The sequence below is a fragment of the Podarcis filfolensis genome (assembly GCF_964270895.1).
Source record: "Podarcis filfolensis genome assembly, chromosome: 11".
Taxonomy (NCBI): domain Eukaryota; kingdom Metazoa; phylum Chordata; class Lepidosauria; order Squamata; family Lacertidae; genus Podarcis; species Podarcis filfolensis.
The window spans coordinates 17156968-17181383 of record NC_139613.1 but is presented as its reverse complement, the minus strand read 5'-3'; the positions used below and the strand labels follow the sequence as shown (position 1 = coordinate 17181383).

The 24416-nt window shown below is 42.9% G+C and overlaps 2 protein-coding genes across 2 annotated transcripts in view; one reads left to right on the top strand and one right to left on the bottom strand.

The window, feature by feature from the left end:
- The first annotated feature begins 1555 nt into the window (after positions 1 to 1555).
- Positions 1556 to 2220, top strand: LOC310744490 (ragulator complex protein LAMTOR5-like). The gene is given in 2 exon segments (XM_083575954.1): positions 1556 to 1777; positions 1779 to 2220. Coding segments are annotated over 2 exon segments (273 nt in total). The 5' UTR covers positions 1556 to 1684; the 3' UTR covers positions 1959 to 2220.
- Positions 2221 to 2358: 138 nt separating this feature from the next.
- The window catches only part of SLC1A3 (solute carrier family 1 member 3), a 40764-nt gene continuing 18706 nt past the window's right edge, over positions 2359 to 24416 (bottom strand). The window contains exons 4-10 of the mRNA XM_083575715.1: positions 14676 to 14880; positions 12948 to 12990; positions 12497 to 12792; positions 11910 to 12143; positions 10565 to 10759; positions 8488 to 8622; positions 2359 to 7909 (exon numbers count right to left, since the gene is read on the bottom strand). Of these exons, the coding sequence (XP_083431841.1) occupies positions 7705 to 7909; positions 8488 to 8622; positions 10565 to 10759; positions 11910 to 12143; positions 12497 to 12792; positions 12948 to 12990; positions 14676 to 14880 (1313 nt within the window). The 3' untranslated portion in view covers positions 2359 to 7704. The remainder of the gene's footprint in view (positions 7910 to 8487; positions 8623 to 10564; positions 10760 to 11909; positions 12144 to 12496; positions 12793 to 12947; positions 12991 to 14675; positions 14881 to 24416) is intronic.

Genomic DNA, 24416 nt, shown 5'->3' with positions numbered 1-24416 from the left:
GAACCATCATTTAATTAGTCCAAGTGAGAGAGTGCACTTTTCTTGTTTCAGGTTACAAACACAAAAACAGATAATTATATATAACTATTAACAAATTATATATAACTATTAACGATGGCTGATGTCTACAGCCCAGTGTCAGCAAAGCTGTCATATGATTCTCCAAGGTTTAGTTCAAGGGTGATGAACCTCTGGTCCACAGGCTGAATGCAACCCTCCCAGCCTCTGTATCCAGCCCTCAAGCTTCTTCTCAAGCCATGTCATCTTCCTGGGCCCCCCGCCCCGCAGGCCACCCCCACCCCCCACCCCATGGTTCTGCTCCACACACTATTCAACTGTTTTTTTGCCTGAATAGAATATGGCATTAATTTATAATAATGCCTCTTTCTTGCCTGGATGGAGGTGTATGTATGTGTGTAGAGACTGCTGGCTTCTGCATGGGTGGAATGTAGCCTAGTATACAAGGTAAAAGTCAAATCAGTTCTGCTCATTTTTGCCTCTGGCGTGCAGTCCAGAAGGTTGACCCCAAAGAGTTGCAGCCCTTGGACTGAAAATGCTTCCCCAATGCCCCCAAACATTTTAATAGCATGGAGAGCAGTATATCTTCAACATCAATAAAATTAAGGTTTTAACATACAGAATCCATGCCTTGTACCAACCAACTTAATGTCTTTTGCATTTAAAATATGGCCCCAGTCCAGCTGTAGTTCCATGCAACGAGCTTTGTATAACAACCAGGGTTCCCAGGTGTGAGATATACATCTCCAGTTGTAGGTGAAATCCAGTGAGTCAACCCATGATCTCAAAATGCGAGTACTTGGAAATTATGCTGAGCTGAAACTTTACACTCACCTCATGTTATCTGCCATTCTCATGTGATGCATTCACAACATATGTCAAGTTTGAGTGGTATCTGGAGTCTCCCACGTTCCATCTCAGGAATCCAGCTCATCAATTCTATGATAGTTTGGTGTGCTATTCTACTTGCATAAGTGTAGTTTTACATTAAGTTTATGTTAGGCGAGGCTTGGTTTGCCAGATCAGTTTGTGTGGTGGCAAGAGCAGCCAGTTCTGCAGAGACAACATTGCTCTCTGTTCCTCTCTGGTTGCCTGCTAAAGCACTCGCATGAAAGGTGAGAATCATTAATGTGGCTAAATAAGAGTGGCCATATTAGTTAAGGACAGACACTATGGAAAGAGACTTCAATTGAAAACTTTTATTTCAATACCACCTGTGTCTGATGGGATATATTTCTGCACTATAGTTAAAAGCCCCACCCTCAACAAAAATGGCCATGTTTTACAGGGCTGTGGGGGCAATGCCATAAACAGGGGATGTTCTCTCAGAGCGGATGTCTGCAAAAAGCGGGCTTTTTATTCCTGCCCCTGTCCTAGGTGCTTGGGAACCATGACATCAATTTTATGATGTCATAATGACACCATCTGATTGACAGTTGGGTTCTCCCAGCCACCTGTCAAAGTTGGCCTGTAGGGGTGGAGCCAGATAAAGATCTGGCCTGTGGAGCCAAAAGGGCCCTTTTTCCTGCTACATGGTATACAAGACTTGTTTAGAGAAAATAAGATATGTGGCAACATTACACCTCATTTTCCATCTTGGCGCCTAACATCCTGATAAGTCTAAGATTAACTTCAATAGAAGAACTGAGAGGTGGTGCTCAGCAAAATGGAGGGGGTGTTGGAGCATCATTTAGAAATGAATAACCCCTCCATTGCAGGAGCCCTGTGCACTGATTCACGGGGCCTAAACCTGAACCACCTGTCGTGGTACCCTCTCAGATGAACATGCAGGTGTGATATCTGTTCTATCCCAGCAAACAGCCAAGTTGACATCTGATCCAACAGATATTCCTGTAGTGTGCCTTGAGTCAGATACTGGCAATATCATGATCCAGAAGCATGATGGCATCACAGTGGCAGTTCACAAAATGGCATCTTAACCTTATACATCCACAATACTCCTTGCTCTTCAACAATGCACCTTTGTAGAATACTCTTCTGCAGATTAATATAGGTTGAATATCCAGTATCACTAGGCAGAATCTAGTTGGGATTGGACTGTAAACATTCTCCCAAGTTGGTATGGAATATTAATTGTTCTGAACTTGTGCCATTTCATATTATCAGATGTGGACTGTTTTCCTGTTACGTGGCTGGGGAGAGCACCTTCTCAGGTGGTCCCAATACTAAATAAATCAATAAATAAACCAGAACACACTGTTTGTTCACTACTTTTTTACTTAAAAAGAAGAAGAAGAAGAACTGGAATTAATTTATGCACAACAATGCGAAGAGTCCCGTTATTCTCTGGAAGGCAAAACACCACACAGTTCAAAAATAAAAATGTAAAACTATTTTTTTTATTGAAAATACATCTACAAAGTAATATTTCTCAAGCCACACTGGGTGCACCCAGCTGCCAACCCAGAGTGGGCAGGGAATAGAGATTGTTCTATGGTACCTGATTTCTGTAAGAAACAAAGTTAGTGTAAAAAATATTTTAAAAGCTGTCATGCTTTGTAACACATTTCCCCCCCTACAGTGATGTTACGGAAGGACAACCTTTAACACGAAATCTTCTTTGCAGTGTATTTCCAAAAAAAATAGTATCCAATCAAAAGCAAAAATGTAATTAAAAAGTTACTCCATATAATCTAATATTAACTTTTGTACACACATACTGAATATAGTATTTCTATAAAAAATATCTCTAGTTACATGTCAGAAGATGCCTGTCTGTAATCTAGTTTTCCTTTCTGTTAGCACAAGTAAGAAATATAATAAAAGGAGCATCCATTACTGCATTCAGTTAGAGATGACCCAAGAGCTTTGCATTGTTTAAAACACCTCCAATTCCTGAATGCACTGGGTTAACTCCTATCCACTTTCTATAAGGAAAGTGCTCAAGGACAAGCTAAGTGAGTAGGATCTGCAACTTGTGGAATAAGGAGCCTGCCTCATCAGTCCAAAGAAAGACCGCCTGTGTCCAGCATTCTGAGAATTTGTCCACTTCACATTTTGTAGTATGTGTGTCTGCAAGTGTTATTCACAGGTCACATTTTTGAACCAAAGATCCCCTCTACATTCCAGAAAACCCTTGGTGGTCAGTGGTTTTGTCAGGGCAGGATTTTGGAGAAGTCCATGGTCCCATTCAGCAGAGTAAGTAGTAGTAGAAGAAGAGTTTGGAGTTGATATCCCACTTTATCACTACCCTAAGGAGTCTCAAAGCGGCTAACAATCTCCTTTCCCTTCCTCCCCCACAACAAACACTCTGTGAGGTGAGTGAGGCTGAGAGACTTCAGAGAAGTGTGACTAGCCCAAGGTCACCCAGCAGCTGCATGTGGAGGAGCGGGGAATCGAACCCAGTTCACCAGATTACGAGTCCACCGCTCTTAACCACTACACCAGGAGGCCTTTCAGATGCAGCTGAGCTGGTTTACCACATTCTGAAGTGAAGCAGTATACATTGAGCAGCATCCAATGCACTTGTTCTGTTAGTGTAACGATTGACACTTGTGCAACAGAACTTTCCCCCTCCTCCAACTGCTGGGAATTGAAGGTGGGCAGAGTGCTGTCCAACTTGCAGGCTTCCCACAGGTATCTGGTTGGCCCCTGTGAGAACAGCATGCAGAACCAGATGGTCCACTGGCTTGATCCAGTGGGTTTGTCTAATGTTCTCCTCCTGTGCATGCCCCTTGCCATCCCCAAATCTGCTCCAGAGGGTTGGGGAAACCTCCAGGACAGATTTAGTGGGTGCATGGTGGGAGGGGGGAGGAAGTTCTATTGCACTAGTGTCAATCCTTGTGCTGATGGAACAATTCACTTCATGCTATACTGGATACAACCTGTTATCTTCTAAAGAACTACATCCCATAAGATCAGTGATTGCCTAACTGCACCACTGGTGTCAGTGGGCCATTCATCAGATGGGCTTCTTTTCAGCTTGGCAAGGCAATTTCGTACAGTGAAAAGAGGATATGAGATGGGTTTGGGCCAAGTGGAAAGAGCTCCTCCTCACTTCTGGAAACAGTGGCACTGTTGCCATAGGGAGGAGCCTCATATTGAATTGCTCTCTGATGGTCCAGCTTTCTGATGCTACCTTCTGCACTCCCATGGAAGTGCATGCAGGAAGCATGCACTATCTGCCAGCCAGTCATCCTGAACATACTTTTGGTTTCTACAGATGCACAGATCCAACATGGGACAGGGAGGAAAGGATGGTTTATGGGTCAAAACTACAAGGAATTTTGTGGTGAGGAAGGACCTCTGCCTTCACAACGCTCTTGTGATACTGATGCCATGATTACACATACATTTGAACTCATCTGTTTTGCACACAAACACATGTGTGCATGGCAGTAGAATGTGTATAACAACGGAGGTCTCCAGCATCCAGCCTCAGCTGCACACCCAGTTTGCATCTAATTCACAAATCTGTATCTATACAGACCACCTTCACGACTGCTTCAAACCCCCCTTCCCCCATACAAATTAAGGAAGACTGTAGTGTTAGGTTAATTCTGGCCACTTTGTGAAGGGAAGCGAGGTAACAAAAAAATCAAAGTTTAACTTCATAGCCTATTGAGATTTAGCTGAGATGGTCTTGCAATTCTCAGGGTTCTTTGCCTTCAAAATCTGTGACCATATGAATGAACTCTCAGGGACAAAAATTACATTGAAATGGTTGTGTGGCAGCTGTAACACAAGAAATATATTGTACCTACCTCACAGAACTACTATTAATTCCCCAACCCCCATAGACTATGCAACCAGTTTGTGTGTGTATATATATCTACAGTACAGCACACCATCCCTGTTTCACATCCATAAACCTTTCCCGTTTGACTGCTATGGCAATGCATGTAAATATATATATATATATAAATCATTCTTTTCTTTTTCATAAATGGGCTTCATCAGGGAGTAAAGATTGGAGCAGGAAAAATAATCAGTGATAATATATGGATCTCACCTCAGTGTGTAAAATCTGCCCTGCCTCTTACTCCCAGAAGAAGACTTATAATATTGCTCTTTAAAAATCCTCTCTTATATTTTCAATATTTATTCAACGTATTTGCTATCCTGCTGTGTTTTTGTTTTTTTTAATATTCTTCCTACTAAAAGTAATTGAGCACCACATTAGCTTCACTATTCTATTACTCCCCCTACATCAGGGGTGTTGCTAGTATGGAGAACTTGGCAGTGGAATGGAAAAAAAAAACCCTTTTCCCTTGTAACCCCAATGTTGGGAAAAAATGCATTTGGCAACATTTTCTTTTGTTTAGCAAGACAACGAAACAGACCAAATTAATTGGAAAATCACCCTGTTTGAAAGCATTCTCCTGTCCCCTGCAGTTCCAATATGACAGTGGAAATGTTACTGAAGCCTGTCAGATGCTCTGTGCGTTCTGCTTTCTACCTCTTAGTCTATAAGTGCTTCTTTCCATCGGAAAATCTCTGACACAAAGTAGATAGGCAAGGGTGAAGACGGGCAAACATTTTAACTGTGCAGAAGTGGCTCGAACTCACAATGCCTGCCCTGAAAACAAATGGTTCGGAATACAACAAAGATGTGTTCAAAAACCACTATCTTTTCACCTTTATGTGGCCAGCTTTAATGAGTCCTGTACAGCAGTTAGAAGTGAGATGATAAGCAGGTTGTATCTGTGTCACACAGATTTAAACTATCCTAATAAGTACCTCTTTTTGAGGGGGCGGGGGCTAGGGATCTTTAATAGAATTATCAGCACCAGCTAAAGTACACACTTGAGTGGGTATAAAACTGATATGCCTTTATAAAGTGTCTCTTAGGATCCCAACTCCCATCGAAAGTTAAAATGCATGTCAAACTCAACTCACTGAGCAGCTAGAGATCTAGGACAGGCCTTCACAATTTATGGCCCACAACAAAGCCAAATGTAGCTCACTATCAGTCCGATGCTTGATAATCCCCCTGTTTCTGTGATCTGTCGTGTGCAGCAACAGCAGGAAGTTTCTTGAACTATGATTACTGGTGGGCTACATTCAGTTGGGTGGATCACAACTTGGGCAGGCCTGATCTAGTTAAATCAATGGAATGTTCAGAGTTAAGTAAGTGGTTGGAAAATTATGTCCGGTGGGAGGCGGACGCCTAGGTTATTTCAAAAATGCCCACACTGATGTGGTATCAACAGTTTAATATCCCGCCCCCTGCAATGAAGGGATGAAGACAGTTTATGTTCCAAAGTGCATGTGTATATTAGATCTCTGATCCTGAAAAGACAGTGCGCATAGGTAACAGTACTTGTGTTAAGTAGTAATGCCATAATCCAAAAGAGGAACGGTAATGTTACACATACACAAATGCATTTTTCTAGGTTCATGATCTAGGAATTAAATGGGACTTGAAGGTGCACAGTACCAGGAAGCCTTTCCTGATCCTAAAATATCCCATTAGGTAGAAATGAAACTATGATACATCCTTTTTTGCTTAGATGGTAACTAAGTTGTGGGACATATTGTCCATGTATTTAAAACAAAAATCAGTATCCCTATTTTTAGTGCTCCAATAGCAATAAAATAGGGAAATAATATATTTAAAAAGAGAAACCAAAATTTGCTACTCACTTTTCTGGAGAATAGCATCAAGTGTAAAAAGTAAATTTACAATGCAATCTTATATGTGTCTACTCAGGAGTAAGGTCCATTAAATTCAGTAGGACTTACTCCCAGGTAAATGTTTATAGGATTACAGCCTTCCTGGTGTGAAGAATGTGTAACAGTCAAACAAACAAACAAACAAACAACCCCCCTTTTCAAGATTTCTTGTCTGCTTTGCTGCTTCACCTTACATAAAGTGAGATCACATTTACAGGACTATGCAACATGTGCACTTGAATATTCTTGGTAATTTGATTACACAATATATCCCATCCCCATAGCACATCACATCATATCATATCATAATGTTGTATGCTTGGTATTTCATCTTATTATTATTATTTTAATGGGATACAATCATATAACACATTCATTACTAAGTAGTAGGGTATAGATTTCAGCAAGGACTTAACTAGACATTGAGTGGCTGGAGCCACTCAATCTTCTTTCCCCTCTTCTTCCACATGCCACCTGAAACCTTTATCCAGGGAAACATACCACGTGGAATGATGTCATTGTGCTGTGCATTGCCCTCCTCCGGCCACACAGGACTGGATGCAGGGCGATGCACACAGTGATGACATCACAATACATGTTGTGCTTACCTAGATGCAAGCACAAGGAGAAGGGGGCGAAGAGACCTTGCATGTAGCCACCATGGGTTTTATCCAGTAACGTCACTGAACTGACAGTGAAGCTTCCATCAGCGAAATGAGGAGGGAAGCACTGTAGCCCCCACTTCCCGAAGCTGCACTGGAGGGTTCCACAACTCTCAGGAGCAGATATAGGGTGTGAGAGGAGCTCTAGGCCTATGAGGAAATGGCAGAAAATAGCTTCCCTTCCTGCTGATGGAAGCCTTAATAACAGCTGAGTGACACCACTGGATATAACGTCACGTCTCTCATCATGTCTAGTTAAGCCCTAAACTTCTTCAGTGCTCTGCTTGTATATATATAGAGAGATGAGGAACAAACGGACAAGTTACAGAAAGGATTGGAGGAAGTGTACGCTTTCTGCGTATCTAGTGCTTTGTATCGTTCCTCTACCTTACATCTTGGTTTCACTGTCTAAGGGCTTTTCATTCTCGTTCTCTTGGGAGATCAGCTGGTAAGGCTTCTTCATTTCATTCTCCTCTATCACAGAGTTACCCATCTCAGCATCCTTGCTCCTCAACTCATGCCGCGATAAGTGTTCTACAATCCCTGCGCCGATAGAGTCTCCCAAAACGTTGGTGGTGGTACGCAGACGATCCCTAAAGAACAATTTGCATTTTAAACAAGCTAGGCAGTCCCAGCCCTCCAAAGCCCCAATAGATTACACAGTACATTATTACACTGATTCACTGAAATTAGGAAAGGAAGATGTAATCTGCAGTGTATTTAACATTGCAATTTTATATTCAAGTAACAAAACAAAACAAAACAAAACATGCAATTGTATATAAAGAAATTTATTTGTAACACTTCCATCTGATCTTTTCCTCTAAGGCGGAGGTTCTTAACCTGTGGCCCATGGAGTGGTGGGAAAGGGCTATCCTTTTCCCCCAGCACAACAACCCTATGAAGTAGGACAGATGAAACAAAGTATGTTTCTGGCACAACGTCATCCAGAAAGCTTCTTGAGTGAGCAGAGATTTGAGAAACACAATACTTTCAGGGCATGGGGAACATCCTAATCGGTGCTGGCTTGCTTTGCAGTTAAAATGATCAACTGAATATTGGTAAAACATTCATGGGGAAATGAACTAAAATGACTTGCAAGTTCAGTTTTCATGAATGCCCACTAGCCTGCTTCATTTTATAATACACTTTACACTGCAGAAATACTCACAAAAACCAATCCACTGCAATGATAAGGGTGATATCGTCTGTAGGCAAACCAACAGATGTCAATACGATCACCATAGTGACGAGGCCAGCCTGAGGAATTCCTGCTGCACCAATGCTGGCTGCTGTAGCCGTAATGCTGTTCAGTAAAAGGAGACACCAAAACAATCAGACAGAGCTTTTAATTTTTAAACACACACATAGGTTGTGTTTTTGTTCTGTCTGTCTGTCTGTCTGTCTATCTATCTATCTATCATCTATCTATCTATCTATCTATCTATCTATCTATCTATCTATCATTTTACAAAAATGTTTTCCCCGCCTTCCTTTATGTCTTATGAGAAAAATTTGCACATACTCAGATCAGCCTTTCCTAACCTGGTGCTGTCTGGATGTTTTGGACTAAAATTCCCATCTAGAAGAAGAGGAGATTGGATTTGATATCCCGCTTTATCACTACCCGAAGGAGTCTCAAAGTGGCTAACATTCTCCTTTTCCTTCCTCCCCAACAACAAACACTCTGTGAGGTGAGTGGGGCTGAGAGACTTCAGAGAAGTGTGACTAGCCCAAGGTCACCCAGCAGCTGCATGTGGAGGAGCGGGGAAGCAAACCCGGTTCACCAGATTACAAGACTACCGCTCTTAACCACTACACCACACTGGCTCTCTAGCCAGCGCAGCCAGCTGGAAGGCAACAAGTTCAAAAAGCCTGAGCCAGATCAGTCATCAGGGACACCTCTCTGCTCCACGATGTGGTGCCATCCAGTTGTTGCACTGAGCAGAAGGCTGGCAAAGTACTTTCTTGCGGCCTTGAACTCAGCTGCTGGGTGGTTAATTCAAGCCTGCTTTGTGCAGGGATTAGTAGCACAAAGTGGTTTACATTGAAACTGCTAATAAAACGGAGGGAAAAAACTCGGCTGATGACTGATTGGGGCACACCTAGCTGCTGCAAAGGAACAACCAGGAGCTGACTTCAAGCTCCCAAATGTTCCTTTGTAGCCACATGCAGAGCTACCCCACACCTGATGGAATACTGCATATGACATCAGATGGGTGTGGTTTGTTAGGAATGGCCAGATTTGTCCCACAGACTGGAGGTTCTCCACCACCCTGCTGTAGCTGATTAAGACTGTGCAGTAATCCTATATATACTTATCTGGCAGCAAGTCTCACTGAACTCACTGGGGCTTACTTCTGAGCAAACATGCATACACTTGTGGTGCAAAGTGCAGATTAAACTGATATGTGTATTATAATGCTTTGAACGGATGTGCTATAATATGTTTTTGAGACGTGTATTTGCTTTTGCCTATAACCTGTATTTGGTTGACCCATAAAATCTGATAACGATGATATTCAAGGAATGATCATTTACTCTTTACCCCTGATTATGAAAATTACTAAAGTTACAGGAATTACTGAAGATTTTCTCAAATGAGTACAGAACAGGCTCAAGGAAGTATGCTGAACTGTGTTGATAAAAAGGGATCTATTTCAATGGGAGAGAATTATAGCCCAATCCTATGCATGCCTACTCAGAAGCAAGTTCAATGGGACTTGCTCCCAGGTAAATGTGCATAAAATTTCAGCCTGAATCATTAAGTTATTCAAGGACCCCCATTTTATTCAACATTATGGCAATCCTTTTCTTTCTTCTTCCTTGCACAGTCTAGCTTGCTAGGGCCAGTGGCGTAGCGTGGGTTGTCAGCACCCGGGGCGAGGCAAGTAATTTGCGCCCCCTAACCCGTGGATTTGCGCCCCCTAACCCTAACCCCCAGATGTTGCGCCCAGTGCGGCCGGCCCCCCTGCACCCCCCACGGTATGCCACTGGCTAGGGCTATATTGTGATACCCATCCCCCTAGAAGTGAGCTACTTCACTATGTTAAGTGATGATTTAAGTCCTATTGCTTTCAGTGGATTTACAGAACCTGGAGCTAACTCATAATGACAATGTTTTCAATCATGGGCATAATGAGGTACAGCTGAAATATACTGTGGCTCCTATCACACGTCTTTCCCACTACCATATGATGCAAAAAGCAGCCAATGCAGACATCTAAGGTTTTGCAACATTTACAAACCTGATTGTGATAATCTGTCCAAAGTTGAGGTCCATGTTATTAACCTGTGCAATGAAAATTGCAGCCAGTGCCTCATACAAAGCTGTACCATCCATGTTAATAGTTGCACCCACAGGAAGCACAAATCTTGTAATGCGTTTATCTACTCCATTATTCTCTTCCAAACACCTAAATGTGATCGGCAAGGTGGCAGAACTAAAGCCAAAAGGGGGGAAATAGAGAAAAATTAACTCATCGGAAAAGGCAGGTAACATTGATATGGATGATGGCTATACACATTATTGTTGACGTTATGGAGCCACCCAGAATAAGGATGGCAGACAGAGATTTCCTGTCTCCTCAAATTACCTAAAAAATATTATTTAAATGAAATTAGTTCACATGTTCAACTGTGTGCCAGTGCCCCAAGCTAGCTAAGAGCATCTCCATACATAGTTGGATGCCTGTGTGTTATTGGTAGAGCCCATACCTCAGTGGTGGATCTCATGAGCTGCCTGCAGATGTGTCCTGGTTCACACCCTGTCATTTCAGTTGAAAGCCTTAGATTTGGAAAGCTAGTGCCAAAGTAGATAGCACTGGATATAAAGTAGCTCCAGATGCTCACTTACTGGATCAGGAACCATGGGCTGTATCCAATGCTAGTCTATCTCAGAGTAGACCCATGAGTGTAAATTGGATGTCCATTGGTATGTGCACCCAAATGTGAAATCTCTGGCCCTCCAGAAGTTGCTGGGCTTCAGCTTCCATTAGCCCAAGCCAGCATAGTCAGTGGTCAGGTTTGATGGGTGCTACAGTCCACCAACACCTGGAAGGCATCAGGTTCTCCACTCCTGGCCTAAACTCAATGCACTGCTGTAAACGTTATGTGAATTGAAATGCAGTTCCCTGTCCATACACTGGTACAGCTTGTCATGTTTAATTCCCTTTGTAAAACATGACTAGAGCTGGGTTGATGCAAAAGTGGAGTTATTAAAATGGTGTGCGGTTCGAATCCCCACGATGGGGTGAGCTCCCGTTGCTCGGTCCCAGCTCCTGCCCACCTAGCAGTTCAAAAGCACATCAAAGTGCAAGTAGATCAATAGGTACCGCTCTGGCGGGAAGGTAAACGGCGTTTCCGTGCGCTGCTCTGGTTCGCCAGAAGCGGCTTAGTCATGCTGGCCACATGACCCGGAAGCTGTACGCCGGCTCCCTCGGCCAATAAAGCGAGATGAGCGCCGCAACCCCAGAGTCGGCCACGACTGGACCTAATGGCCAGGGGTCCCTTTACCTTTTAAATGCATATGCAAACTCAGTAACTCAAAATTCTACTCAAAATCAAACTCGATCTGGCTATGAATATTCCTACCTTGAAGATGTTCCCAGGGCTGTGATGAGAGCTTGCAGCAATCCTCCAATGAAGACCCAAGGGTTCTTTCGAGTGATGAGGAAGTAGAGTAAAGGCAGCACTACAATAGCATGGATGAGCAAGCCAATGATGACAGTAACAGTATACATGGCAAGCTGCCCTCCAATCACACCCATATCTTCCATCTCAACAATTTTTCCAGCAATCAGAAACAGGATACCAAGTGGTGCATACCTACAAACAAATCACACAGTTAATATAATATACGACTATCCAATGAGAAGCCTAGGAGTGTATATTTTGGTGGTGCTATTTGCACGCACTCAGAAATTTCCTGACACATTCCAAGGGGGCTAAGGCTGAAATCCTAAACACATTTACATGAGAGTAAGCTTCACCGAATAGAGAGGAACTTACTTCCAAGCAAACATGCATGAGATTGTTCTGTTATTTAGATGCACTGGAAATTAATGGCAAATAAATGGAGAACGTTAGGCAGGGAAGGGATATTTCCTCTTGTATTCTGTAAAATGCCATGCACACGGATGGTGCTAGATAGATCAACAAACGTAGCATTCAACACCTACCACATGATTAGTGATACGAGGCGCATGATAGCCTCATTAAGGCTATCAAAGAATTCTCTCAATGCTCGTCCTTGCTCCTTCATGTTCCCTATCACCAGTCCAAAGCTGATTGAGAACACAACCAGTCCAAGTGCATTTACTCCATTTACAGCCCCTGGAACAGGGATCATCTCCTTTTTCAACTGAGTTAGGTTTTCCATTGCTTCGGACACATTGTTTATAATGCCAGCAAGGACAGATGTTTCGTTTGAGTCAACTGCTATACTAGGTGTCCGTTCCTCATAGTTTGTTTTGAACTGTGAGAGATGGGGAAAAGGAGAGACGTTATAGCCGTGTCTTTTCTAGGCATTACAAAAACATAATGGCTAAGACTACTCAGTTGCATCTGATCAGAAGATTTACTTGAAGCTCCCGGATGAAGATAGGTGTAATTAAAACCACACATTGTTACCTGTTTAAAGCAGGCTTCCACCAGATTCGGAGGGAACATGTTTCTGTGAAGAAAGAACAACAACTATTTGAGGAATAGTACACACCTTTTATCATTTCAACATGAAGCCCTATTGAAGCTGGTGGGGTTTACATCAAAGGTAATATGTATAGGGTCATCCATGGTCATCTATTTGGCCTGACTCAATAGGATTCTTCTTATGTTCTTATGCTCATAAGAAGCTTCCATACCATACTAGGTCAGATTGTTTGTCCACCTAGTGATGATTACCTATAGTGACTTGCAGTGGTTCTGTGGGCAAAGGTGTTTCCCATCATTTGCTACTTGATCCTCTTAATGGGAGATGTCAGGGACTGAATATGAGACATGTATTCTACCACAGACATATGGTCTCAGCAGTATATTGAACTAGCATCAATTTACTCTCTTTTTCTTTTCTTTTTTCTTTTTTAAAAAGATTGCTGCTTCTTTGCAATTCACCAAATTAATCTCAGCGAATTTTCTCCTCAACCTTTTGAGCAGGAGCATGCTGCAAATCTACCCTGCCTCAAGTTTACCTTGGTTAGACAGTGGAAACAATTAATACATGTCTTCCTTGATTCAGAATATAAACAACACTTTTGCAGTGAGAAAGTAAAGCCGCTGAAGGAAGAGTGTATAGAATGGGGCCCTCCAAAACTTAGAGCCAAAGCATTGTTTGAAATCACAGTTCCAACAGGTTCACAGTCAACCTACAGAAGAAATTCTCAAATTCCTCACATGCTTTTAGAAGGCACAGCTGTGGGGAGAATTGGGGCAGGTCTGCCTAAGGCGTTTTGCTAACACAAAGGATAAGATGGTGTCCCCCAAATTCACATATCACAACCCACAACATTTTTGTACACTGGCCTTAACGATTTCTAGAATGAAATGTCCACAACAGGAAGTTAGAACAAAGTCCTACTGCAATCTTTCCATTTTAAAAATCCTATGTAAAATTTTATTTTAGTCAGTACTATAAAATTACAAACTTAAAAAAAGCCACAGACATCCTGTTATTATGTCAAGGAGTCCTGCGCTAACTACCTTCTTCTTTTACTTTTCCATTCTACATACAGAATCAGAATGGAGCACTGGAACATAGGAAGCTGCTATTTAAACTAGTCAGGCCATAGGTTCACCTAGCATCAACATGCAGCACCTCTCCATGGTTCCAGATGGGACATTCCCAGCCTTGCTTGGAAATGCCAGGGATTGAGCCTGGTACTGTCTGCATGGAAAGCCATTGCTCTACTATTGAGATCAAAGGTGGCTGCCCCCTGAATCTTACTTCAATACTGGTGATGGGACAATTTCTTCCACCATACTGACCACAGCAGGAGAGTTTCGATAGTGCAGAGTAGACCAGCTTAGGGAACTTAGGGGAAATGGTGGGTGAATATCACCTCCTCAGTTAGGTTTCCTGAGGCAGCCATATTACTCTGCCTAATAGTAGGGCTGGCCCCGAATTGGGGAATTATGAATTGCTTCAAATCTCGTTAGTAAACCCCACAGTACATTGTTAAGAAGCTTAAAAAGCCGGATCAATAAGCCTTGGGGGTCTATGTTTACAGGTTATTTCTGAGCCGGGGGTGCCATTTTGAAGGGAAAAGAGAGAGAAAAGAGACTGATAGCTCTGGGTGTTAATAAATTCAGTCATATGCTGTAACTTTCATTACCTTGCTTATACGACAGAAAATGCATTTTTACCTGATCAAGTCCAGAAAGGCATCTGCGGCTGTCACTCGGACAATCTTGCCTTCTCGATGCATTTTTTCCTTCGACCCTTTCCCTGGATGGATGATGACCACCATGATAATTCCAATCAGGACAGCAATGATCGTGGTGCTCATGTAGTAGACGACGGCTCGGAGCCCCATCTTTCCTGATGCTTTGCTGTCCAGGGCAGCAACTCCTAGCAAATAGAAGCATGAGAGTGAAACTTGAGTCTATACATCACAAAAAACTGTGAATACACATACAGTGGTACCTCGGGTTACATAGGCTTCAGGTTACAGACTCCGCTAACCCAGAAATAGTGCTTCAGGTTAAGAACTTTGCTTCAGGATGAGAACAGAAATTGTGCTCCGGCGGCGCGGCAGCAGCAGGAGGCCCCATTAGCTAAAGTGGTGCTTCAGGTTAAGAACTGTTTCAGGTTAAGAACGGACCTCCGGAACGAATTAAGTTCTTAACCCGAGGTACCACTGTACTAGAATAAGCATTCTTGTAATACTAGAACCCTGATGAATGGTGTGGCTTTCAGAAAAAGAAGTATTTCTTCTCAGAGCGTGTTGTTAAATTATGGAATTTACTCCCACAAGTTACAGCCACCAGCTCTGATGGCTTTAAAAGAGGATGAGACAAATGGAAGAATAAAGCTATCCATGACTACTAGTCACGATGGCTATATTATCAACAGTATCAAAGATAGAATGCTTCTGAATATGAAAGCAGATGCTCTCTCAAGGAGCTACAGTCCAAAGAGGGAAGGATCATAGTTCAGTGATAGAGCAACTGCCTCCCCACCCACAGATTCAATCCCCAGCAACTTCAGGTATCATAGAATCATGGATTTGGAAGAGACCACATGGATCATCTAGTCCAACCCCCTGCAATGCAGGAGTGTTTTGCCCAACGCTGGGCTCAAACCCACAAGCCTGAGATTAAGAGTCTTGTGCTCTACCGACTGAGCTATCCCACTTCAGTGCTGACAGTGCTGATGTAGATGGCCCAATGGTCTGGCTTGATATAAAGTGACTTCCTTTGCTCTTGTGTTACATTTCTCCCTTGAAATTTGAGACATGGTGTGCTTTATAACAGCACAACTGCAGGGGAGATAAAAGCTTCTCCTCTCTCTCTTGATACACATGAACTTCCCTTGGATTGGGAGAGATGGTATGTCTGTTTTTGGAATGCATTGCAAATGCTATATAACACAATTATTTTGTGCTCGAACTTCTTATGTTGTAATTTCTTATTTACAAAAGAAGCTGGTTCCCAAAAATTGTACAAACTGTTATAATTCACAAATTGTAATTTAAAAATTGTACAAAGAAATGCATGAATATATATTAAAAACATATAGTAAAAACATCACATTATACACAGGCTGTAGATGCTATTACCCAAAAACATTGAGCTGGTATAATCTTTTACTATTTCCATATACTTTCTAATATATGTATTGATAATTTAATTTCTATAGTGCTCAATATATTAAAAAATATCTCCAAGCAGTGTACAGAAAGCTGAAACAACAGGCAACTTAAACAGATATTACAAAAACACACAGCTACATATGAAAATGTTACATTAATATAAAGTTTGTAATATATAAAAATATCAATTCATTTTCCTTCTGACACCCCTTCCTCTCTGCCTCCAGGTGAGAACCCAGGGTGCAAACAAACTCTCAACTCACCCACCAATGAAAAGAGTTCCTGAAAACAGCTGACATCACCCTAGTCTCTTACTCTGGACTTGCTTTTTATGGACATGCCCAAGGAGGAAGGTACTTTCTTAGGCTGCCCACAGCTGCACTCTCCACACCCAGTTCCAGGTGCAGCAGGTTTGATGAGTTTCCCAGGGGGTCCAAAGGATGGGAAAGTGCTCCCTTCCACTCACAGCTCTTTCTTCACCCTCTGTCCTCTCCTCCTTTGGCATCATACCCCTCCTTCAAGCATCTTAACTTGTGGGAGTGAAACCTTCATCAGTGCTCCAGCAGATACTTGATTACAGGTGCAGAGGAAATTCCACACTTAAATAGAGATGAAAGAGACACAGGACAAGAGTTCTATTTGAACTAATCAGCTCCTTGAGTTATTAGTGGGGTCTTCTGCTCCCTGATTCCTGCTTATTGCTGCAGGCAGGGCACCAGGTGGGAGTTAAGTGAGAAGCAGAGTAATGTTAAGAACTGCCACATTTCAGGAAGTGGGTAAAGCATTGGAGAGGTAATCAGCTCCAGGAGCAGTAAAGGCTTTGCTGATTTTTTGGGAAGTATATGAGATCCTGCGACTCTGACCTGGTCTGCTAAACCAGCCTTGTCCAAGCTGGTGCCCTCCAGATGTTTTGGATGCCACCTCCTTTCAGCTCCCAGTAGAAGGGACAATGGTCATGGATGATGGGAACTGCAGTCCACAACATCTAGAGGACTTCAGTTGGGGAAAGGCTGTGGTACACTATCCCTCCTTGTGGACTTCTGCTCATGATCAGAGCAGGATGTGAAGAACACAGCTAGTACAAGTCTGAAGGAACACCTATCACAGCTAGCTAATCCTAGCATAGACTCTGTCAACCAGGAGGTCTGTTGTCATTCCAGACAAAGGACAACAGTCCTCTGATAGCATTTTAAAAAACAAAACAAAAGCATTTTAAGATACACAGGGAGCCTCTGCAGATATAAAAAGGTCCATGCTTTAGACAACCACATTCCAGCAGTTGGAAGGTGATGAAGAGGATGAGAGATGGGATGCAGCTAGTGTGCTCAACCAAACTGGCCCCCATCACATGTTCACTGTCCCTTATTCATAGCACCTGAATTGCTTTACTGTTTTCAGTGTATGCCATATGTTTTTAATGTAAGTCCCTTGTTTCCCTGGGATGCTCCTAATTACTCTAGATTTTTTTTTAATAGGGTTGTTTGAAACTCTTCAGAAGACTGGTAGATCATTGTATGTTTCCTATTTCCTCAGTAAACATTCCTGAAAGGTGTACAGTGGTACCTCAGGTTACATACGCTTCAGGTTACATACGCTTCAGGTTACAGACTCACCTAACCCAGAAATAGTGCTTCAGGTTAAGTACTTTGCTTCAGGATGAGAACAGAAATCGTGCTCTAGTGGCGTGGCGGCAGTGGGAGGCCCCATTAGCTAAAGTGGTGCTTCAGGTTAAGAACAGTTTCAGGTTAAGTACGGACCTCTGGAATGAATTAAGTACTTAACCCGAGGTACCACTGTATAAGAACATTAAAAGTGCCTTGGTAGAAATTAGTTGGCGGCCCACCAGTGGAGTCTGATGGTCCACCTGTAATATTCTTCACTGAGCTCTCATGATAAACCTATGGATATTGTATCGCTGGCATATTATACCTATAGCGTCCAACAAAATTTAAAAAACCAACACTTTTAGCTGCTGAAAATGCCAGGTTGACATGCTGAAGTGTTCCCTATACTTATGGGATCCAGGTGTAGAGGAAATTATCAAATAGTGAGCAGTCAGTGTAAAATTTGATCTGCAAACTGTACTTCCAAATTATTTGGAGGATTAATGACAAAGCAGCTACTAATTTGCTAATAGAAACCCAATTCTGGAATGCCCTCCCTTAAAAGGCTCACTAGGTGCCTAAGTTGCTATATTTTGGTGCCAGACAAAAACGTTATTTAGCCAGGTATTTTAATTTTAATTGCTGTCATTGTTAACCCTGTTTAATATAAACAACGCAAAACGAACTTGGCATTAGCCATGTACGCTATGTAGTACAAAGAGACCCCCAATGAAGATGATGTAGAGATATTTTCATTTGGACCACGGTTCATGAATCTTTCACCGGGGTCAAGGCCTCTTGCCCTCAGACAGGTTCCCCAATGCCATGTTTTGTGGAGAGACTGTGATTACTTCGAGATAATTTTGTACATGCTCAGATTCACTCTTGTCTTTTTATCATCACTTTCCATAACTCCACCCTTGGCACTGAAGCCAGGTTCTACAGTATAGCTGAAGAGCAATAGGCAGGCTCCAAATAAACTCCAGACATGCTGTGCTTTGAGCTGCAACTGATTTATCCTCTGAAACTTGTCAAGTGCAAAGCAACAAGGAACTTTTTGGATGCCCAGCCCAGCAGTACATTTCCTGTTCCTCACATCTGCCAGGGCAAAGCCCTGCTGCGGGGGCTGTTTAGATACTAATTTAACTCTTTGCATGATTCCGTCTTTTGCTCACTGTATTGGAATGTGCCACACAATATGCTTTTTGAAGGGAAACTAAAGGAGTAATTTATCTTCTTTATGTGTGCTAAGCAGAGCAAGAGGTAAGGACTCGCAGAGATTCACAGCAAGCCATAGAACAGTGATTAGTAACAGCTGACAGCCTCGGACCAAGGCTCTTTCTCTTTGGTAGCCTCATTGTAATACCAGAGCACAAAGAACTTACTGTCCCAGTGCCAAGAATCAGAAGTGCAGGAGCACAGAGAATAGCAGCACAATTTTATTTTTTTTACAGGAACAAAACACAGCTGATACCTGCTTAGTGGAGACCTGAAAAGGCCATCCTTTTATGGACGTGACATCTTGATTAGCATTTCCCCCCATCTCACAAGAAGGTTTAAAGTTGCTCATTCACAAAAAGAAGAAGAAATGAGTGTTGGCAGGGAGGGGGGAAGGGGCGCATGCACACTCACACCAGTCACCCACTATTAAAGGCGATTTGCTTCTGAAAAAAGAACTTCCAGTTGATGATTTTGTTGGCCCTCCTAATGCTAAATAAGCATGATGTAATGCGGTGAATTGCTTTAGTTTAATTAGAGGAGAGTTCATCATAGTAACTTATTAAGCCAGTCAAACGGCATGGTCACTTGGGATGCAGAGCAATTAAAGCAGAAAATTAATACACTAGTAAAAATAATACATCAGAAGCAGATTCTTGATGCATGGAAATAGCAGACACTTGTACATGTTGTTAGACTACAATTCCCATCATTCCTGACCATTGATCATTCTAGCTAGGGCTGATGGGAGTCAATGTTCAACAATATCTGCAGGGGTAGCCATCTTTGGCTTGAAAGATCATTATGTTCATTTGGCTGGGGTTACCCTCTCTCCCACATCAAATTCTCCAGTCAGGAACAACAGGATTTCGGGGCGCTGACTTGGGCCCCAGATCATGGGTGCCCAGCGGTGCTGTTATAACATGAAGTTATGACTTTACGTCACCCCCGGAAGTGATGTTGGAGGCCCTGCGAGGCCTAGGACACCCTTTCAAGGCCCCCCCAAGGCCTCAGATGCGACCCTCAGATAATAAAGTTTCTGGAACCACCAAACCCAAAGCAAGGGGTTTCATTGGAAAGTGGAGCATATTGCAATATGCAGCTGATGGGCTTTCTTATGCTCAGGGGACCATAAATTGCAAGGATTAGTATATTTTATACTAATAATTATTACAAGAACTCTGAAAGATAGATTAGCATTATTATCCTCATGCTTAAGATGAGTGGTTGAGGCTGAAAGATAAAAGCTTGGCTAAGACTACTTAGTAAGTTTGAGACTGGGTGTCAGGTGTGCGTGCAGGAGCCAGGCCCTGTGACCAATAGGACTTTGCAGGACTGGGGCCTTCCTAAGTTTGTTCTGAAGAGGCAAGGCGTGGCCACACAGGTGAGGCCGATTGGTAACTCACAGCACCTGGTGGCAAGAGCTGGGAAAGGATATAAGGTCAGCATTTCCCTTTGGCTCTTTGCCACAGCAACACGCTTCCTGCCTTGCTGAATTTGGCTTCTTGCTTCCTGATCCTTGAACCTTGGCTTCTTGACTCCCTGCTTCTTGATCCTTCGACCATTGACTTCTTGCTTCTTGATCCTCGGACCCTTGACTTCATGACTCCTTGCTTCCTGACCCTCGGACCCCTGACTTTGTGACTTCTTGCTTCCTGACCCTCGGACCCCTGACTTTGTGACTTCTTGCTTCCTGACCCTCGGACCCCTGACTTCGTGACTCCTTGCTTCTTGATCCTCAGACTCTTGGCTTCCTGACTCCTGGCTTCTGGACCCTCGTTCCTGCTCCCACCCCGCCATCTTGCCCCCAGTCCTGACGTCCTCTGCCAGGACTTCGATCACCCATGAACTGGACCGTTACACTGGGACAGGGTATAAATGTGGGACTTCCACATTAACAAGGGCCAAGTCAAACATTCTCTTTAAAGAACTTTTGGCTCAGGATTTGGGACCTCTGAGTGAGGGTTGAGATTTCCCAAGACCACCATCCTTCTTGGTTTACCCACCACCTGGTTTTACTCTCCTGGTGATGGTGACAATGGTGTTCCTTGGAATTCCAGTGGCTGGTTGCTGGCATTGCCATCCCCCAACTTCCAAGAGTGACAGCTGGATGTATTGCCCTCACTCTCACTGACTCAATGGTGACACTATGTGGTGACCTACTGCCCTCAATCTAGGAAGTCCTGGAGGCAAAATGGTGATTGCCCCACACTAGGAAACAGTCTGGTCACCAATAGCAATTACTGCCTATGTCAGCCCCCTCTCTTCTGTGCCACAGAATATCATCAAAATGACCTTTCCGAATGCAAAGCTTCTGAATGGGGTGGCAAAACTGGGGAGGCCATTTCAGCTCAGTCCTGGACCAGCTCTTCCAAATGCTGCTAGTTCTTCCAGGTCTATGGAATTAGATTTTCTCTGACGATAAGATTGATGCTTGGAGATGGACTCAGAACTAAAACCAGCAAGATGACATTCCCCTGAAACATGAGCCATGGAGTTTTTCTCCTATAGCTGCAGGCAGGGGTCATGGTGTCACAGAAAAACCAGATTTCCTGCTCCAGAATCAGGCGCAACTTTCTGACCCCTGGAAATGAGGGTCAGAGTTCATGGCCTTGTTGGAAATGCTGTCAGTTGTGGCAACGGTGCTCTCTGAATGCAGCCACACATCAAGTTCAGCAAGGAACGCCTGCTGTTCCTGGGAGAGGAATTTAGGTCCGGTAGAGTCACGTGGCATAAGGGAAGGGAGTTTTGTGGCCACAGTGACACTCATCACTTACTCTCAGAAAAAGAGTAATCATTGCTGGAGCATCTGAGAGTGCATGGAATGGGAAAGCACGAAGCTGCAGTGAGAAGGCAGAACAATCGCAGGGTGCAGGAGAAGGGAAAGAAATACCCTAGTCTTCATGCCTCAGTGCAGTGACTTGAAATTTCATGGTCTCAGAATTGGTAAAATGGCACACAAACTGCTCCTGAGAACAACCACTGGGAGAGCTCCATCTCAAGCTGCTATTTGGTATGGGAGGAAAAACGTGGAGCACCATATAAAAATGTTTTAATAATTAAATGTCCCTCTGCTTAAGGAAAAAAAGCAGCTTTCCAGGGGCAGGACTTTCAACAGTACAGGACCTCTTCCCTGCATTGTGGTTAAACTTGCTCTCTCCACCAGTGGAATTCAAAAGGCTGAAATGCAATGCATGACATTCATTGTCATGACTAGCTCGACTCTCAGTCCTGAAGTGCTGGTTCTGGAGTTTCTCGCTGAATGGGAACGCGGGGAACAGGTTGCATATCTATAGCTATATCTCAGAAACACCTTGTATCAAGATTAGTATATAACACCACAAAACAGAGATGAGCAAAGTTCTGCCATTTCATGCAAGTAACTTGCATTTTAAAAAAACAAACAAATAATAAATAAAAATTCAAGTTCGGGGGGGGGGGGAATCTAACATATGCCCAAGGTTAGCAACTAGATTTCTCAGAGGTGGGGGTGCTTGAGGAATGCTCTATTTAAAAACAGAGTTGATTTTCACTCCCCTACCCCCAGCCTCTGCAAAATGAGAACAGGACAGTTATCTTTCAGATTTCACACTGCTCTGAATATTGCAACACAGTTCTCAGCTATTTTTGTAAAGCATTTATACAAGTATAAATGTGTACTTTGCGAGAAAATGCATCCAAAGATTCATATTCCAATATGTATTTAAACATGACTTCTGATGCAGATTAAAAAAAAACACAGATTAGTGCAGAAATGGAATAAGTTTATGAAGGAACAGATGCAAAAATGACATGGAGCAAAAATAGACTGATCCATCCATCTTTTCATAGAGAATCAGTTTTGAGAAGGTAGTTTGTGGGGAGAGATGGGCCACAATCCAATGGCCCTCAAAAGACTTACTGCTATGTTGTATTGCCTCAATGAGACTTTGTATCCAGACAAAAGAAGTGGATTCTTTGCACCACGCGAAGCGGCCAAACAACTTGTGTTGAAACATCAGAACGAAGAATCCTTACCTATTCACACTGGACAACTGACCTCATTCCCTTTACAAACTAGCTGCCTTCTGCAGACAACAGCATATGGACATCAATACTGTCTACAAAGATACTTCTAGCCATTGATAAAGCCACTCTGTCCTCGCTGCTCAAGGAAAGTGGAAACCATCCTGTTTTCTTGCCAACCACCCCACTGCCCCTCTTCCCTCGCACCCTTCTTGGTTCAACGATGGGTATTCTCCCTCCCTCTGATATTTGTTGTATTTATAAAAAGGGTGGAGGAAGGAGGGAAGGGTATTTTCTGTTTTAAAAATAATACTGCAGTCACACAAAGCAGATGAGAAGATTCTTATGCAGTATCATAAAATAGTCTTATATTTTGTCACAAGTCAAAATACTCAAAGCACTATCTATGCAGCAAACCTATTTATTAATTTATTTTTAGGAGGGGTGTGTAAATCCTAATTTCCCTGCTTTGTTATTTGTGGTAGCAGAGAGGGTTTGTTGTGGCTAAAATGTCTTCCACATTCTTCCATTCTTCTACTTATGCTCAACCTGTATAAATACAGTGGTACCTCTGGTTACGAACTTAATTCGTTCCGGAGGTCCATTCTTAACCTGAAACCATTCTTAACCTGAGGTACCACTTTAGCTAATGGGGCCTCCCACTGCTGCCTTGCCGCCACCGCACAATTTCTGTTCTCATTCTGAGGTAAAGTTCTTAACCCGAGGTACTACTTCTGGGTTAGTGGAGTCTGTAACTCAAAGTGTTTGTAACCCGAGGTGTTTGTAACCCGAGGTACCACTGTATGTATAAACGAATCCTTGCTATCACAGAAATGCCATCATTCTCCTGCGGCCTTCATTCCAAGATAACTAACCCCAGGGCTCACACTAGAACCCCCGAAACCTCTCACTACTCAGAGACTGGGGTATGTGTAACAATATGAAAAATAGCAGATGAGTAAAACATGAGCATATTTGGTATGACCAAAGACAACTTCAGCTCTGAAAAAATATTTCCTTCTATTGTAAGGGTTGCCATGGCCTTGCAAAGGCCTTCATTGGCAGCCCCAGGGAGGAGGCCCTGACTCTGATATTTACTTTTTTCAGCAAGTAGGTCTGTAGCTCTCCTAGAAAGAAAGTTATGAAGCAAAATGTGCAGGTATGTTTCCGAGCAATTTCTGTGAAATCAGCCAGCCTTGCTGCTGACTGTCAGTAGACAAAGAAGCTTAGACCAGGTCAGACAATTTGCTCACCTATCTCAATATTGTTCCTTTGAATGGTAGCCACTTTCTAAGATCTCAGGCAGAGAGAGATCTTTCTCATCAAGTGCAAATTTGCCCTTTTAAATGATGTCAGAAACTCAACATGGGACCTTCTGCATGTAAAGCATCTATATATAAAGGAATTTTAATTTCAATTTTTTTCCTAATAATTCAGGGTGTATTACTGCAGAGGTCACCAATACT